The 18,536-nt window shown below is 39.2% G+C and overlaps 1 protein-coding gene across 2 annotated transcripts; it reads right to left on the bottom strand.

The window, feature by feature from the left end:
* Nucleotides 1–735: 735 nt before the first annotated feature.
* Nucleotides 736–17,643, bottom strand: atp6v0a2b (ATPase H+ transporting V0 subunit a2b). 2 transcript variants are annotated; one of them, XM_022198906.2, is made up of 20 exons: nucleotides 17,061–17,643; nucleotides 15,922–16,000; nucleotides 15,405–15,502; nucleotides 14,830–14,967; nucleotides 14,584–14,681; nucleotides 13,870–13,996; nucleotides 8,801–8,883; nucleotides 8,615–8,708; nucleotides 7,676–7,888; nucleotides 7,081–7,231; nucleotides 6,474–6,613; nucleotides 6,221–6,378; nucleotides 5,958–6,045; nucleotides 5,024–5,142; nucleotides 4,711–4,921; nucleotides 4,447–4,566; nucleotides 4,208–4,327; nucleotides 3,967–4,084; nucleotides 2,571–2,742; nucleotides 736–2,467 (listed from the first exon to the last, which is right to left on the bottom strand). In XM_022198906.2, exons 1-20 carry the CDS (start codon nucleotides 17,223–17,225, stop codon nucleotides 2,365–2,367), a joined length of 2,595 nt encoding a protein of 864 aa, XP_022054598.2. In that variant the 5' UTR covers nucleotides 17,226–17,643; the 3' UTR covers nucleotides 736–2,364. The 2 variants fall into 2 exon arrangements, with proteins under 2 accessions (XP_022054598.2, XP_022054589.2); XM_022198897.2 differs by having other exon boundaries at nucleotides 5,958–6,048; nucleotides 17,061–17,642.
* Between the last annotated feature and the right edge of the window lie 893 nt (nucleotides 17,644–18,536).

The raw sequence follows: 18,536 nt of genomic DNA on the forward strand, positions 1-18,536 counted from the left end.
ATTACTAACAGCTAAACAGATCATTCACCAGTAATAATGAATAAAATAAATAAAACAAAAGATAAATACCCAAAGCTTTTAGGAAAACTGATGATACACAATTTAATGATTAAATTCTGTTTATATAGCATAAATAATGACTTCAGAATTTTAAGCAAATATACATTTTGGGTATCTGTTGCATCATAGTGCATGTCTTGTTCTTACATTACTTTCTTCTATGATTCTGCACATGTAACTTGCCTTAAATACTGTTTTCAATAGAGAGCTAATTTATTAGCTTGATTATATTTCCTTAAAGTTCTCTTTTGTGTTATATCAGCAACAAACTACTATTTCAGTATTTGCCAATTAATGTATCAGAAATGCACAAATAGATGAGTAACTGCTTCAGACTACTGGTGTGAGAATAATAGAATATGTATATTTTCTTACAATTAATCTCCAGTATACTGCATCAACTGCAGTTTTTTGTATCATCAATGTGATGTCTCCACAGAATATAAATCAAGTCTCCATTTAAAAATAAGGCTCCATTTAAAATAAAGCACAAAGGTCCACAATTACAGACCGAACTTTTAAAAGGGTTTATGAATTTGGTCATTCCTTGCTAAACCCACTCAAACATATTGAATGTAAAATTTTGCTGCATGACATGTATTGACAGTGTTACTAGTAACTTCCGTGTGGCTTTGATAAACCCAAGTACAGCAAGAAATAAAGGGGAAAAACTACTCAAACAAATACAATTTATTACTGACATTGAGGGTGAACACTTTCCTTAAAAGAATTGGAGCATGGAGTGTTTGCAAACGAAAAAACATGATTTTTAAAATTACATGAACAATCACACTTGCATTAGAAGAAATTACAATTCCCCATTTCAGTCAAGTGTCGAACATGTTTGTTTGAACTAACCAATAATTGCTAATGAAATACCACTTACCCTAACCAAACAGCGACTGCCACTTGTATCATTGAGATCTGATACTAGACATAACCACTGCTAAAATATTCAACGTCTTCCTGAAGCAAACTATGTTGCTATGGAACAAAATGCAGATGCTTTAATAGCACAACAGTGATGACAATTAAGTCTCATTCCCTTTAGAAAGAATCATAATTCCACACAGTACTAACCGACTAAAAAAATGATTAAATAGTGCGTGCCTTAAATCAGAAACTTTACCAATGTTCTCCTATTAGGATGTAACACAGGTCAGCTAATGTACTAATTATGGATTTAGGACCTTTCAAAGTAAGAGACTCCCAGCCAGCAGAGCTGAGTCTACAAATGAATGCCTGAAGACTTTCCATGCATGGAATGTTAAATTGTATAGTTAAGTGGCAGGGGCAAAGGCAACACTGTGAATGCATAAAAGTAAAAATCACATTCCATCAACATTCATCTGTACTTAGGCTCCAACAGTTTAAAATAAATTAAAAAAAAGAATTCTGCAAAAGTATATACATCTCATCACTGCCTAAGCCCTTTCAAACATCTTTCATTGTGTTTTGGTAGGACACACGGGAGATATTAGGGAACCTGAACAATCATACAGTTTGCTGTTATTCAATTGTACTTCTGTAAGGCAGTCAGTGCAACGAAAAGCAGAGCAAAAACAATGTAACTGAAAGGTGGCTCACTACTGAGTATATGGAAACTGAACAAAACTGAAGCGTGAGAATGAAATTAAAATACCAGCATTAACGTACACAATTATGTCAAAATTAATGTCAACAGCATTTCTACAGGGAAACAGAAAGTAATAAATAAAGACAGGATTTTTTCCATTTAAAGGAAAAGGTGGATGCTATTTTTTTTCTTATTCATCCCCTAAAAAATGGGAATACATTTATCTTTCTGTGTTTGCTGTGTAGCCAGATCTTAAGTCCCTCTAATTTCTTATCGCCGTCACATTATCTAATATTAAATCTACCTTTTTGTTTGTTTATTGTACATTTGGTGGATACAAATGACATCAACGACCGCTACCTTATAAAAAACTTATGGTTGTAAGCATGAGTTCCATTTTCAATCTGAGCCTCACACTTCAACCTCAAAATGTTGTGCTGATAAGTATACTGCTCCAGATACAAAATACTCTTCGTTACATGAATTTACTCTTCGTTTCACATATTTCTCAGCAGCACACTCTGCTCTGTCCATGTTTTCCAAACTGGGACTGCAGCACGTTTCTGACACTTACCTTACAATTTTCTTTACATGACAAATTTTTAAAAGAGGAAAATAAATATCAAAATCACCTCATGACATCTCTGGAACAAGTCTTTTTAAGCACAGAACCCTGCTGGCTTGTTTTGGCTCTGATCACCACCTAACAGTGTTGTTAGATAGTCCCTTCACAGTAAACCGTCATGCTCAAAGCTGGAGGGCAAGAGAGAGAAGGAAAAGGGGCAAAACTTGACTCCAGTCCCACTGTAGAATTTATTCTGAAACTCCACCCTGAGGAAGAAACCAACAGCTGTTATGAATATAAAAAAGGCTGAGATAACAAAAAGCACATTGACTGTGACAATCTCACAAGTACTTCAGCAAATACTCGTACCAGTGCAGCCGGAGGGCATGAAGGAATGCAGACAGACCCTCCATTACCAGGAGGATGGACACAGTGAGAACTGCAAACAGGCCAAAGACAGGCACCAAAAATAAAACCCCGAGACTGGTGTCCATTCGTAGCCCTATTCGCATCACCATGGCCCACAGCACCTCTGACAGCTCTGTGGAAGCAGAACAAAGAGCAAGTGCACTGTTCATTCTGGGATTTACAACACACAGAGACAGAGGGGACGTTACAGTTAATGTTCAGGAAAACCTCCAGCTGTACTCAAATGGCGCGAGTTCATAACAAAACGGGATCCAGAAAATCCTTGGATTTGTTGGGTTTTCATGTATATTTCTAAAGGGTCAAAACTTCAGATAGTCAGGAAAATCTCCATAATGAATAATGCTGTAGGGGGATATAGCTTAATATGCATTATAGTCAGGTAAAGTAGCATTCATTTTTTGTAGATTATTAATCCCTTATATGTAAATTAATCTGATAAAGTCACACCATAAATATCACTATACGGTCTTTACCTCAATATTTACACTTGTTAGTTTACTTTGTAACGGCAATCACTATCTATTTATTTGTTTGAATTTGTTTTCACTATTTGGCTAATGTGACTTTTTCTAATTGTAAAACAGTTCTTAACTTTGTTTTCCAAAGTTTCTATATCAATAAAGTGATTATAATTATTATTATCATTATTGTTTGAAGGAGCTGCTTTGGACTAATCCTTGAGGAACAGGGTTTTTGTTTTTATTGTATCCTGTCACAATCAAGCTTAAACTTTCTGTTTCAATGATTCCACAAGGTCTAGGTTTAAGAGTTAAATTTGATCGAGAAACCTGCTTTCTACAAATGCAGGAATGGATAGGGCAGCCACAACTAAATGATATAAATTAATTACGATTTTGTATAAAACCTGCAGGAGACATCAAGTAAAGTCTGGCAAACCATAAAATGCATGCAAAAATATATTACAAAACTACAGGGTTAAGAACCACACATTCACAAGCAGAAGAAGAAGCAGGCTGCATATTAATATTGGTATATATTCTAACAATATGTAATCTGCTGCTAGGAAACTAAGCGCATCACTATTAGTCAAGTGTGCATTTAAGCTTAAGTGCCATGAAGCCCCTTACCACTGTGCATTACACAACATGACTAATCAAACAACAAACACAGCAGCCACACAAAGTCATTACAATAATACTTAACATCTGGTACTCACAAGAGCAAAAGGACATTGTTACATTGTAAAGAAGAGAATAAAATGTGAAGTGGCGCTTTGACTTGCACTGTATAAAATCACTTTGCATTAATGTGTGCTTTTGCAGGCTTACAGGAGGGATCAGCTGCCTGTGTCTTACACCGTAAAAGTCATACTCACGGGCATGTGCCAGGCTGAGAGCCCAGAGCCTTAGGTAGGAGGCAGTGTTGGAGACGCAACCAAGGCAGTATTCAATAGTATGAATAGCTTGATGAAGGAACTCATCTGCAAAGTTAAACTATTTACAACAACAAAACAAAACAAAAAACATCATAGGTTAAAAAAAAAATGTAAAAATGACAATGGCTTCTTGCAAAGAAGTTTAAGATTAACGGCGCATCCAGTTGTTTGCTGCTCTGACCTCTTCTGTGTTGTGCTCTCCACTAGTGGAAAAATCACTGAGACTGCTGCCCTCTTCCATGTCATGAGCCCTCATCAGGTAGAGCTCCTCTTCACTGTTTCGTCGCACACGCTCATATCCCTGACAACAAACAGAGAAGCGAGATCTATTTGCACATTTACGCTTGGAAGAAATGTTCAGAGATGCTTATCCACATGTATGCCAAGGTTTACAGGCAGAAATGCGCCTCAGAGCCTCACCCTGTACATTCCAAGGCGATGACTTCCATTCTGAAGCCAGTAAAGGTAGACAGGTTTCCCCAGGAGTAAAACAGGCACTGACAGAAGGGCAATGACCAAAAGAAATACCTGCAGGCCAGCCTGAAAGAAGCCAAACATAATTTCATTAGACTGTTATGATCTCTCCCATTGAGCTCTTTAGTGTATTTTAAACATGACATTGAATCTTTTCAGTAAAACAAAAGTAAACGGCTTCAGGAACAGAGCTTTGGGGTAAGTTTTCACCTGTCCTGGGTAGAGGGGCTGCATTGTGTCACTCTGCATGAGGAACATGTTTATGAATTGGATGAGAATGCTCGGTGCATGTCTGGAGTCCTTCACGGTGAAGAACAGCCACTTGTACAATATCATGAACACCAGGTATCCAAACAAACACAGCATGAACAGGAGCTCGGGCAGAAACACCAAGTACAGGTTGTACTTCTTCCTAAAGTGCCTGTTTTTGTTGACAAAAAGAAGGCAGAGAACTAAACTCAGTGACATATAAAATCAAGAGGTTTCGAGGTTAAAAATAAAACAGCAACAAACTAGTACTTACAGGTGATTGAAAGTGCTGAGGACGACCCCAAAGCTCATGTGTATGATACCCAGTATCACAGACATTTTCATCTTATAGGAGTTCAGAAATGTAAGGCGGTTGGATGCCAAATTCCAAATCTTTACAACACAAAGACGACATATTATTAGCTGTGGTTGGGAAAATCAACAACAATAATGTTACTTAAATCCCACAAAGAATAGCAAGCTTTGTCTTGTTCATTGCTTAACGCTCATGTTATTTTTACACAACTGATTCAATAACTTCAACTCCAGGAATTGGACAATACTCGTGTTGTGTGTCAAACGTGTGTCCTTGTGCGAGTACCATCACAACCAATAAAGCAAATAAGCCACAGTTTTTAGTGGTAATGGTGATGCACTCATTGAATTTGCTGTGTCCACATCAGATCTGGCTGCTCCACATCAGAGGCTGTTTCATGTTTACTGGTGTTAATGCAATAACTTTATACAAATGGATTTGTTTTAACCTTTTAGTACAATGAGATGAAAATTTCCCAGGCTATAAAGTGCATTACTTTACTAAAGTGACAAATCTTATTTACAAATCCAAAATCACAGCCACCTATAGCTCCTTCATATATATTGAATTATTTATATGTATAAAAAAATGCACTTGCATATTTACTGTGTGAAAGCATCTTACTGAATTGTTCAGTCAAAGCGGTAACTCTTGTGGTAACTAAAAGACTTATTAGCATTTTGTTGTATTGTTTTGGACTGATATGTATGCATAATATGTTAGTTATTGTATGTATGTGCAATTTTAGGAGCCCATATCAAGCACTCAGTATGATAAAGGCTCTGTAAAACCACCACAATGATGGGAGACAAAGACTAAACCCACCTCTATGGGGAATTATAGGAGACAATGTGTCAAATATGATGACTAAGCCTTTAAAAGCTCTACTTACTGGATCAATTCCCAGAGGGTATGGTCCTTTGAAAACTCCTGTAATGTTTGGATCCAGCGTGAGAACACCATTTCCACTGATGACACTGCTGCTGTTAGGCACAAATAAAACTGTAAGTGTTCGTGCTAAATGTAGGGGATTATAAAATAAATTCAAGAGACACCATCTTTTTTTTACTATCCTAAAACACACAACAGTTTGCTCATTACAGCTTAGTAGATTCTTCTCCTCCAGTGAAGACGTTCTTGTCATTAGATACTCACTCCCACACATTGTTTTCAAACATGGCCCTCACACTCCACCCAGAGCCAAAGATATTAAGGGATTTTGAGAAACAGTCGTTGTATATTAGGCCAGTATAGATGGAGAACAGGCCCATCATCAGAATGATGTATCGTCCCTCAAAGAATGTGTTCCAGATCTGCAAGCACACACTCAATTACTTGGCTGCACTTTTGCCAAGTAACGCAGCTAAGACTTCAAGAAGATATTACTTGCTCAGGAATTTTCACTCACCTCATTCCTGGTGTTTTTAAGTTTACGGTTGTTTTCGTACAAAACCATCCAGGCAGCTGACAGAAACATGATAGCTCCATGACCCAGATCCCCAAACATCACAGCAAACAAGAACGGGAAAGTTATGATTGTGAACGGAGCTAGAAATGGAACAAAAACAACAGTCATTATCAAAAATATATTGTACTGACATATTTAGAGTATAAAGACAACAAGATAATAACATCTCGCAATAATACAAGCAATTCCATAAAGTTAAAATCATATGTACAATGATGACAGAAAGAGCATAAAAGGTCATTTAGCTTTACCTTCACACGGATTAAAAGGCACGTCTTGAATGCTATAATGATTCCATTGTGCAGATGTTTAAAAAGACCTTATTTGTTCTGTGTTTTATGACATTGTTAATGCCCACATTGCAGTCACCTCTTGGTTTCTGATACAAGAATGTGAAACCTTTTGCAATCTGTATATTGATAGATAAAACACTGGCTCTGATTTAAATGCGGCCCTGTGCACATTTACGGTCAGACTTCATCTGGTGATGTCTGTGTGCATCCTTACAAAAAATAAAAATCACTTTAAGACAAAGAATCCCACTCACCAGGGTTCACCTCTCTATAAGTTCCCACTCCATAAGCATCCACGATGTTCTGGAAGCCAGAGGTAAACTTGTTGGTTCTGATCAGGGTCGGGGGCGTGTCGGTGGTGGGGAGCCGATTGACAAAGGAAGGAACTGTTGCTCCGCTTTTTCTCTAAAATATCCGAGTGAGACATTCCAATAAGTTCATTTCATCGTCTTAAAACATTTGATTATAACAGAAAAATGTAGAAAGCACATGTAAAATCAAAAAACTTGAATGACAAAGACTGGATATTATGTACTTTTGTGGTTTGGTCACTATTCATATACTATTTATGTACAATTACTGCCAAAGTAATTGCATTTCTTTATGTCAAATACAAACTGTCTTCCTCGGCCTGCAGACTGAATGAACAGTGGCCTTTCAGTACCAAAGCCATGTAAAATGCATTTTTCTAACACTAAAGGGAGCATAATAAAAAGAAAGGCTCCAAACAGTGCTTGCTTTCATTGTAACAATACCGCAGTTCATGAAACAACTCCTCTGGTTAAACAAATTAAAAAAAAAAATCAGCAGTGAGGCCAGACAGAGCAGCTCTGTTAACAGCTCTCTCACCGATCCTTCTTCGAGGGCTCTCCGCAGTGTGGGAATGTCGTTGACGGGACACCACACCTCAGCGATTAGACACTTATTAGTCACATCAAAACTGCACTGGTTCAGGATATAGTAGATGGCCTTCATTTTCTTGACCTGGATGACCCAGGTGTAGACTGATTCTGAAGCTTTAATCAGAACCTGTTTCAGATAATCTTCTGTCCGATGCAGCACCTGGTCAAAGGGACAGACAAACAGGACTCTTAGTGAGATACATCAGACTTTAAAAAAAGAGTCAAGTTTCCAAAACCTGACATTTAAAAAAAAAAAATCTTTCATCATGTATGGAACATTACAAGGAGGAAAAACATTCACAACTGAAACAAGAGGCTTTTGTGAGGGTTTGCCTGGGCTGATTTGACAGACAAAATGCAGACAGGAGACAAAAGAGGCCAGAAAAAGAACTGCTCAAATATGCTCAGCTGAGGCCTCATGTTGATCATGTGCTACGGGGGTGTGAGCAATTTCGTGTTTTCAGTCACATCAGGTTAAAGCTACCAAATGATTCACAGTCCAGAGCCCCAGACTGAAACTCAACTGAAAGGTTCACAAGAAGAACAACCAGGTTCATCTTTTAGGAAAATAATCAGCCATTTCTTTTTGCCGACCATAAAAGACCAGTCCAAAGCAGTAATCCTGAATCTACTTTATGCAATAGAATGTAATGTGCTCCATTTCACACAATTTCTACAAGCTTTCTTGTTGAAAATGTTGCATTCCTTTATCCTAAAAAACCTGGAGAATTCAATTTTTAAATGGTCTAGCTTGTATTTTAAACAGAGAGAAGACAGAAAACACATTTAAGAGTAAAACTTTAACAATTGACACACAGCATAACTAGTTTCCTGTCACTAATTAAACACTCGCATAATCAGATACGGTGAAAAACGTAAAACATACTGTGTGCAGGTCCTGAATGCGAGTTCTTAGTCCCTCCACAACGTCATTCCTCTCCTCGTTGCTGCTGGGATACGGATACAGGTGGCAGTGGTAGCTGTGGAGGGAAAACGAGAGTTATTCACAATTCACTATTACCAGGGCAAGAAAAAAAACACAAAACAAGCAGATGTGTACTGTAATATTTACCAGTCACAAATCTTCTTTACTTTCTGGCCTATTTGGTCTCCCCAGTACGAGATCAGGAACACCACGCTTTGCATAGGCTCACCCTGCACATAGAAAACAAGGGGAAGTGCCGTCTATAAGTGATACTCCATCAACAATAAGGGAAGTTCTTTATTGAAAACCTGTATAGCTCACAAAAATGAAGAGCAAATATGGACTTATATATCTGTTTGTAAGACGAAGCTGATTATTGCCAAAATAAATAAGTCTGAAACCTCTTTAATGTCATAAACAGCAGCTAAAAGCACCGTTTTCTCCATCCCCTTTTGCATTCAGCAACAGATGTGAACACTGATAGTAAATTTTCCTGCTTTCCAGTCAGTGAGACTGTGTCTGACATTCCATTAGTGATCCGTCACAGCTCCACATGCCTGCCTTCTGGTCAAGCAGAGGGAATGGATAAGCGGATTAGTTTTGTCACTCAGTAAGAACAGACAAGATCACGGTGCTCATTGTTTACGAGAACATCCAGGAACAAAACACTTCACAGGTTCAAGTGTCAGTTCCGTTTTAGTTCTGTTATTCAACAAATACACCTTCAGTTAGTTTCCGGAATTTACTTTACTGAATGTCACTTGCAGCACTCTCTTTTTTAACACCACACAAATGCATTTTCTCAATAATATCTAACTTTTAGAACCCTATAATAAACAAGCAAATTTGAGAAGCAAAAGGCTAGAATGTTTAAATGAAAATACAAACTGTCTTGGAACAATTTTGACTTGAACAAATATACTTGGTAGCTTTTCCAGAAGTAAGTTTTGGTTCACTGCAACATCATGGCCTTGAAAATGGCACAGACATGGTCAGATGTTTTGTGTAGGAACAAACATCAATTTTCAACTAACAGGAAATTATTTCTAGATTAGTCTCAACAAAGTTCTTATCACTTGCAAACACAGAAGTCAAGATCCAGTCTGTCCTTCCAAGCATTTCCTGGATGAGGTTCAAAGTGTGTTATTAGAGATGGTTTACAGCAAACATCCAACAAGTCCCCCTCAGACTCACCTGTGTGTGTCCCATACAGAAGTGTTCTTCCATGAAAATAATCCTTCATACCATAAAAAGGGCTATGATTTAACTCTACAACACTGCTTTGTGTTTAAATGTGCAGATCTATCAAATTTTGACTTTAATACTCACTGTAAAACTACTCTACGTTGCACAATAACAAGTTGTAATATTACTACAGGACGCTCATTCTGATCAGATCTTAAGGTTTGCTACACATGAAACTCTGGCTGTGTGATTCTACGTTTTGAGACAGTCATTGGTACCGTCAAGGATAAAATGCATGTCCTCCACACCATGGTAACAAGGTGAATTAGGCAAAAAAAACTCCTTTTTTTATTGGAATCGGTCTTTAAATGGTTGTACTTACATAGCGCTTTTATCCAAAGCGCTTTACATGACACATCACATTCACCCATTCGCACACTGATGGTGGAAGCTGCCACGCAAGGCGCTGACCACATCCATCAGGAGCAATTAGGGGTTAGGTGTCTTGCTCGGGACACCTCGACATGAGCACGACGGGCCGAGGATCGAACTGGCAACCCTCCAGTGACAAGACGGCCACTCTACCCACTGAGCCATGCCGCCCCGTCTTTAAATAAATCAAGTTTGTAATCTTGTTGTACCAAATTAAGTACCTTCCATCTATAGAAGCTAGGAAGTAAGACACAGTTAATACAAATGCTTTCTTTGCCTTGCTTGACAATTTTAATACAGAGAAATTGCAACAAAACATAGCATAAGTAAAAAGAAAAGCACTTGGAGAGTGCAGTACTCCACCAAGGCAGCTCAGTCTTGGTATCATTTCCAACGGATGAAATCTTTAATAAAAAATGGCCTTGCGCTGAGCACAGGCGTGTGCTATGCATGTACACACGTGGACAAAATTGTTGGTACCCCTCAGTTAAAGAAGGAAAAACCCACAATTCTCACTGAAATCACTTGAAACTCACAAAAGTAACAGTAAATAAAAATGTATTGAAAATTAAATAATCAAAAACAGCCATTACTTTTGAATTGTTGATTAACATAATTATTTAAAAAAACAAACTAATGAAACAGGCCTGGACAAAAATGATGGTACCTCTATAAAAGATTGAAAACTATTTGACCAGAGTGACATGATTAACTCAGGTGTGTCATTTAATTGACATCACAGGTGTTTCCAAACTCATAATCAGTCAGTCTGCCTATTTAAAGGGAGACAAGTAGTCACCCTGCTGTTTGGTGAAAAGGTGTGTACCACACTGAACATGGACAACAGAAAGCGAAGGAGAGAATTGTCCCAGGACATCCGAAAAAAAATTATAGACAAACATCTTAAAGGTAAAGGCTATAAGACCATCTCTAAACAGCTTGAAGTTCCTGTGACAACAGTGGCTCATATTATTCAGAAGTTCAAGACCCACGGGACAGTAGCCAACCTCCCTGGACGTGGCCGCAAGAGGAAAATTGATGACAAATTGAAGAGACGGATCGTTCGAATTGTATCCAAAGAGCCCAGAGCAACCTCCAAAGAAATTAAAGGTGAACTCCAAGGCCAAGGTACATCAGTGTCAGATCGCACCATTCGTCGTTGTTTGAGCCAAAGTGGACTTCATGGGAGACGACCAAGGAGGACACCACTGCTGAAAAAAACTCATAAAAAAGCCAGACTGGAATTTGCAAAAATCCATGTTGACAAGCCACAAAGCTTCTGGGAGAATGTCCTTTGGACAGATGAGACCAAACTGGAGCTTTTTGGTAAGGCACATCAACTCTATGTTCATAGACTCAAAAACCAAGCATACGAAGAAAAGAACACTGTCCCTACGGTGAAACATGGAGGAGGCTCAGTAATGTTTTGGGGCTGCTTTGCTGCATCTGGCACAGGGTGTCTTGAAAGTGTGCAAGGTATGATGAAATCTGAAGACTATCAAGGCATTCTGGAGAGAAATGTGCTGCCTAGTGTCAGAAAGCTTGGTCTCAGTCGCAGGTCATGGGTCTTCCAACAGGACAACGATCCAAAACACACAGCCAAAAACACCCAAGAATGGCTGAGAGAAAAGCGTTGGACTATTCTAAAGTGGCCTTCTATGAGCCCAGATCTGAATCCCATTGAACATATGTAGAAGGAGCTGAAACATGCCATTTGGAGAAGACACCCATCAAACCTGAGACAACTGGAGCTGTTTGCTCATGAGGAGTGGGCCAAAATACCTGTTGACAGCTGCAGAACGCTCATTGACAAATACAGAAATCGTTTAATTGCAGTGATTGCCTCAAAAGGTTGTGCAACAAAATATTAAGTTATGGGTACCATCATTTTTGTCCAGCCCTATTTCATTAGTTTGTTTTTTTTAATAATTATGTTAATCAACAATTCAAAAGTGATGGCTGATTTTGATTATTTAATTTTCAATCAATTTTTATTTATTGTTACTTTTGTGAGTTTCAAGTGATTTCAGTGAGAATTGTGGGTTTTTCCTTCTTTAACTGAGGGGTACCAACAATTTTGTCCATGTGTGTATATGTTATGTACAGATACCAAATCGCGTGATCTAAATGTGTAGCGGGTGGCGGAAACTGATGGGACTCAGAAACACCCCCACAATGTAATCAATTGTTTCTTGTAGGGCTGCACAATTAATCGATCACGATTTTGGCTGCCACAATTAAATTAACCTGATGGTTGGCGAGATTTACATTTAAAATACGGGCTCTGGTGCATATCTTATCAAGCGCCTTGTCAACCAGTCTTCAGCCAACTACCAGGAGGCGAACACATGGTTAAGATTTCATGACGCTGCCTAAATAACAAGCGAGCGCAGCCTGCAGCGGCAGCCTCAAATCACTCAGTGGACTGGGCTGATGAGAGCAAGTCATGTCGAGAGAAGAAAGTACAGCAGCATTTGGAGACGAGGAGCATCATGGTGAGGAGCTGGTGCCTCGAAACGGATCAGCATCCATCGTCTGGACTTGTTTCGGATTCAGGGCAAGTGACGTTAAACAAGAACAAGTCATATGTAAAGAGTGTAGCAGAGTTGTTTCTGCCCCCCATAGTAACACAACTAATCTGTTTAACCATCTGAAAAAACATCACAAATACGAGGAATGCATGAAGGCTAAAGCTAACGTTGATTCACAAAATCACTGTCTGTGTCCAGCGGCAACCCAGACAACCATTACCACGTCCCTGCATCGGGCAACACCGTATCCAGCTACCTCCCAAAGACACACAGAGATAACGGACGCAATATCGTTTTATTTGGCCAAAGACGTGTCCAATAAATACAGTGAGCAACATGGGCTTCGGAAAAATTGTCAAAACACTGGACAATAAATATGTGATCCCCTCGCGCAATTATTTCTCCAAAATGGCGTTATCTGCACTGTATGAAAAATGTTGGGGGAAAATAGAGGGAAATATTAATTTAAAGTTTCAAAAAAAAAAAAGGGGTTTTTTTAAGTTTCATTTTGCACTGAAAACACTTCATATATATTGTTTGCTTAAAAGCAATGCAATGAAAATACAGATATTTTCCCTAACATGATGAACAATCGTGATTAATAATCGTGATTACAATATTGATCAAAATAATCGTGATTATCATTTTGGCCATAATCGTGCAGCCCTAGTTTCTTGTATCATTTCTGACAGACAAGTCCCAATAAGTGTGCAGCGGTGGATCTGGAGTAGGATCGCCTTCATGTGATCATCAGCAGTCAGCTGAGGTAGCATTCATTTGTTGTCATAGTTACAGTGACGCGGTGCTGCTATTTCCCTATGGGAAATCCTAACAAATCCATGGATCCAAACTATAAGCTGCATTACTGCCAAAATCTAATGAGGTGGTACTTCTGTTATTTCTGACCTTCTCTGAAAATTTTATTCAAATCTGTTATTCCGTTTTTGAGTAATGTTGTGCACAGACAGATTCATGTACACTGATCGTCACATAACTCCGCCACATTCCTTGGTGGAGTAATTCAACTCAAATGCAAATCATGGGCTAAGTTAGCTTTAAGGAACCTACTGTGTCAGGATCTTCTAGATACTCTTCAACCTCAGCATAGCTAAGGATGGTGTAGCCTTTACATACTCTCCAAAGCATCCGCTCAAAGGCCTCGATCTTCACCCTCTGAATAAGGCCAGAAATGAAACTGCAAGAGAACGAGGAGAGGATTCAGAAACAGCAAACCAGCCTTAGAAATCTTTCATATTACAAAAATGATATCATAGAAAAATCATTCAAATATGTGAAAACTTAGTGCAGTCTATTTGGCCTTATTTGAAATTGATACGGCAGAGCGAATGAAAGAGTTTTTTAAAGTCACATAATAAAATGAGGCCATTGTGCTCCAGGGAATGCTCAAATCTTAGCATCTAATTGTCTCCAAGAAGCATAAAATCTGCTTAAGTTCTCTTTCAGCAACAAGTTGATGGCAAAGAGCCACAGCTGCATTTCAGTTCTGGGAACTTGTAAATATCTTGCCTGTTTGACCGAGTAAGTGAATGCAAGTGAGTGTCTGCAAGTGAGAAGCGTAATAGAAGAAAGAAAGGACACAAAACTTAATTCTGAGGAAAATAAATGGGCAACTTGCCCCATTTCCAAGTTTCTTCACAAGCGTAGCAGCAACGGTGCAAAAACATTTTATTATTTCTTACATTACAAAGCAACCTGGTGCCCACTAAACTAAACCAAACTTGAATACAACACTGCTATGGCGAACAGAATTCAATCCCTCACCCCAGTTTGGCTCCCAGCCTCTGCATGCTGCTGTAGTCCATCATTGCGTCTTTTTCTAGGAACGGAAACTCCTCGTACTGTGCTTCGAGGTGTTCTCGCTAAAAGTAAACACAAGACGCAGGAGGGTAAAGGAAGGAGAACCAAAATCAAACCAACAGCAGACTAACAGCCACACTGTGAGAAAGGCTGCTGTACAAACAACACAAAGATGTGACTGTGGAGAGGTCAGCTACACTACACACTAACCTCAGCACTTCTCTGCACAAAGCTGCGAGTGATGCGCAGCATGTGTGTGTACTCTGTGAGCTCCAGCAGATTCTTCTGCAGCTTCTCTTTATTCCTGGTGACTTCACCCAACTCCACCTCCAGTCTCTGAAGCTGCTCCTGTAAAGCAACCCACATAGTAAACATTATAAACGGACATATAGAGTGCTGCAGGAACAGCTTCAATGTGCCTGGATTTTGATTCTCCAAGTCTCTGGAGTGCTACTGAAGGGTTGAGCACATTTCTTCCTAAAGATATGTCCTCTTCTGATGGAGGTGGTGGAAATTATTTATTTATGATTTACATAAATTTTATCACACAAACTGAGCGACCTCTAGTGGATGGAGATACTGTCATCCTGGAAGAGATCACTACTTTGCATTGATTTACAGCAAAAAGTGGACCAAACCATGCAGCAGAGCGTCCACCACAGCATAACAGATTCACGCAGTCCCGTCAAAATAGGAGTGAAAAGGCTAATTTGTCACCTGTTTGCATCTAAGCAACAAACAACAGCAAAAGCAAAATAATTAATAACAATAAGTGAGTAACTAACCATGATCGTAATGACGTGCTTGGGTAAAGGAGTCACCGGGTTCACATCTCTGTCTGGCAGTGAAATATCTGCTTTCTTGATCTCCCGCAGAAGGTATCCTGGTAAAAACAAAGAACAATCTTTTCAAAGACAAAAAAAAACAACTGTTTTTGTTTGTATTAAAGTTTCAAAATACCAAGTCCAGCCTTTGAACAGCACAGCAATTGAAGCCAAATCTTGCCAGTGTGTTGCTCCTGTCTTAAATCTCATAATACAAGGTTTAGTTCATGGATAACCGCAGTTCATTCAGCTAAATCTACAACCAGCTGACATTTCTCACGACTGCAGGGTCATCGGCTCTCAATTCAGCTCAGTGAGGAGATCTGCTGTTAAGTGATGCTTCCCTGCTTTTGCTTCTACATTCCAATACCTCTGCATTGATCTTGTGAGATGAAAATAAAAACCTTGACTATGAATTGACTTAATGAATAGAGAGTCTTATAGGTAAAGTATTTTACAAAGACTGATATATGCTTACCCAGGATCCTCTCCATCTCTTCACATTTTTTAATCTCATTGACGTGTTTCCGCTGGAATGAGTTCACGTTGGGATTGAGCTGAAACAGGAGCAAGAGATATACTCAGGCCAGCAATTTATGATGAACAATCCTCATACTCACTCATCATGGAGACAGTGTGGAAACACCCCCCCCCCCCCCATCCTGATTATTAAAAAAACTAAGATATGAACACAGCATGTAATATTTTATAAAATTTTATCTACTCTTTATAACAGAGGGGAATAAGTATTTGGTGTATGAAAACGTAGTGTCTGTACAACAGAATGGACATCATGAACCAAACAAGTATGCACTATTTTAGAAATGATAAGGGGCCCATGGAGAGTGGGGTGATAGAGCAGAAATTAGTATAATGCAACGAGTGTGTCCATCATTTGCATCAAATAGTGCCACACATCTGCCTAGTTAAGGAGCTAATCGATGTTGCTTCTGAAATGATTTCCTGAAAGACAAAGTTGGCAGACATTCTGGTGGATAGTATCACACATTCAGATGCGTCCATCAAGAGCTGACATAATTCCTCATATAATAACTAGTGGAGATGGGGATAGTTACATGACTGGCTGCAGCCCTAACTAGCATGCCAGCAGCCCGTTTTCATCTTTCTTTTATCATCTGTGGCATTTTGCCATTTGAATAAAGTTGCATTTTAAGGTGGCCTTTTATTGTCACTGCACAAAAGAGTGTCTGTACCAGCTACACTATCTGACCATTGCCCTTTAAAGCCACACCTGACTACACTGTGAATTAACTCAGTAGCTGAGAAGTGGGCACCAGTTAAATTGCTCAAAACTTTTTGTGCATAACTGGCAAAAAATGTGATTTCTAACTTTTTTCTAAGTGAGATAAACAGACTATTTGGATGCTGGGCTCTTATTTATGTTCATGGATCACAAACCCTCCAATAAGTACACGTGCGGGCCACTTTACAGCATAGGATGACTATCCTAATCATTGTTACATAACTTCCCACAGTACGGACTCAAACCGGTGGAGCTGAATTTCTGCACTTTGGTCAACACTTCCGAGATCGGCAAACTCAGCATTAACTTTCAAATTGAGACGTGTTTGTGTTTCGGGAGATCTTGGGACTTACGTCTCTGAACTCCACAAGCCCCAGCTCTCCAAGTTCACTGATGCAGTCGTAGGCTGATCCGGACTGCAGGAACAGCTGGGCCAGACACATCTCCTCACCCCGCAGCAGAGAGCACATCTTGACAGTTGCCTCTGATACTCCCCTGCTTCGCGGACGGGCTAACATTAGCAAGCTAACTGCTACAGTTTCTGTAAATTGGACGTCAACGACGGTCACTCGAGTCCTCCGTAGTCCTTCTCATGATTCGGCTCAGGTGATAGAACAATGTTTGACTTGCACAACGCTGACTTTACATAGCTACCGTCACAGCAGCGGCTGTTCCTGTTAGCGAGCTAATTGGCTAGCCGTGTAAGCGCCGTGTTGTTGACTCGCGGTTGAAAAACTTGTTCCATCAAGGTTGAATTTGAAAGCGTGAAGCATTCGATGCTACGACCGCTAGACGTGACTTATTTCAGGATGTGGTGGCAACTCTTCTCATAGTTTAGGAAGTTTTTAGTCGCCGTGTCCAGAACACTCCACGTCACTTCACTTCACACTGTTGAATACGATCAACTTCCACAGCAGCGACTCTACCTCTAACCAATCAGCGCCGTCTGCTGGAGTCTGCGCACTACGCATTCCCTCGAAAAAAAGGTGGCTTAAAGCCCTCAACACTGTCTGAAGGCGAAAGTGGTCCTGTACGTGTAGTCGTTTCCGGTGTTGGATCAAAAAGTGATCATCTGTCAAAAAGTGACTGTATTTCATATTAAAGCTGTTTTGAGCAGTTTTGTGTGAGCAGGCAGCTGCTTTTATCTGAATCAAGCAGTCATAATGTTGAAATATGCTTAATTTTATTTCTGTGGTCATAGCAAAAGAAAAATTCTGAAACTTGTTTTCACAGTTTACAGTGTCATCTGGCCTCACATTTAAGATGAATTACAGGCAATCCTATAGTTGTTTTACCGACCATACCTAAAGGCTATGGTGTGTAATGTCATTTTTAGATTGCAATTAAACATGATTTCTGGATGCCTTTTATATCTAAAATGAATAAATGATTCCTTTTGCAATTATCCTATAAGCTGTTATCTCCAAAATGTAACATTTCAGTCACAATGTTGGGCTGTACTCACAAGGCTGGCAAATGTAAAACTGCATTATATAAGCTTAATAGTTAATAGGAACATTAATAGAAAAGCATGTCTTAAGATTGATGAAGCAATGTTCTGTAGCCTATGTCTAAAAAGGACTTCTGACGTGCACTCCTTCCTGTTAATCTGTAATTGAACATTGACTTCATGTCTGTATGAACACCCTGGTCAATTTTTTGTTAAAGGAATGGCAGAAATCTTACTATGGTTGAACCTGCTAACATTTCCACATGACTTTAAATGCAGCACAAGTCTAACCTGCAACATATTCACAGATAGGAACACACATCCAATGCTACTCTGAGCTCTGAAGTGATTAAGGGAAAGTTTTTTTCTTCATATTTCA

This window comes from Acanthochromis polyacanthus, chromosome 7 (assembly GCF_021347895.1).
Source record: "Acanthochromis polyacanthus isolate Apoly-LR-REF ecotype Palm Island chromosome 7, KAUST_Apoly_ChrSc, whole genome shotgun sequence".
In the NCBI taxonomy this organism is placed as follows: domain Eukaryota; kingdom Metazoa; phylum Chordata; class Actinopteri; family Pomacentridae; genus Acanthochromis; species Acanthochromis polyacanthus.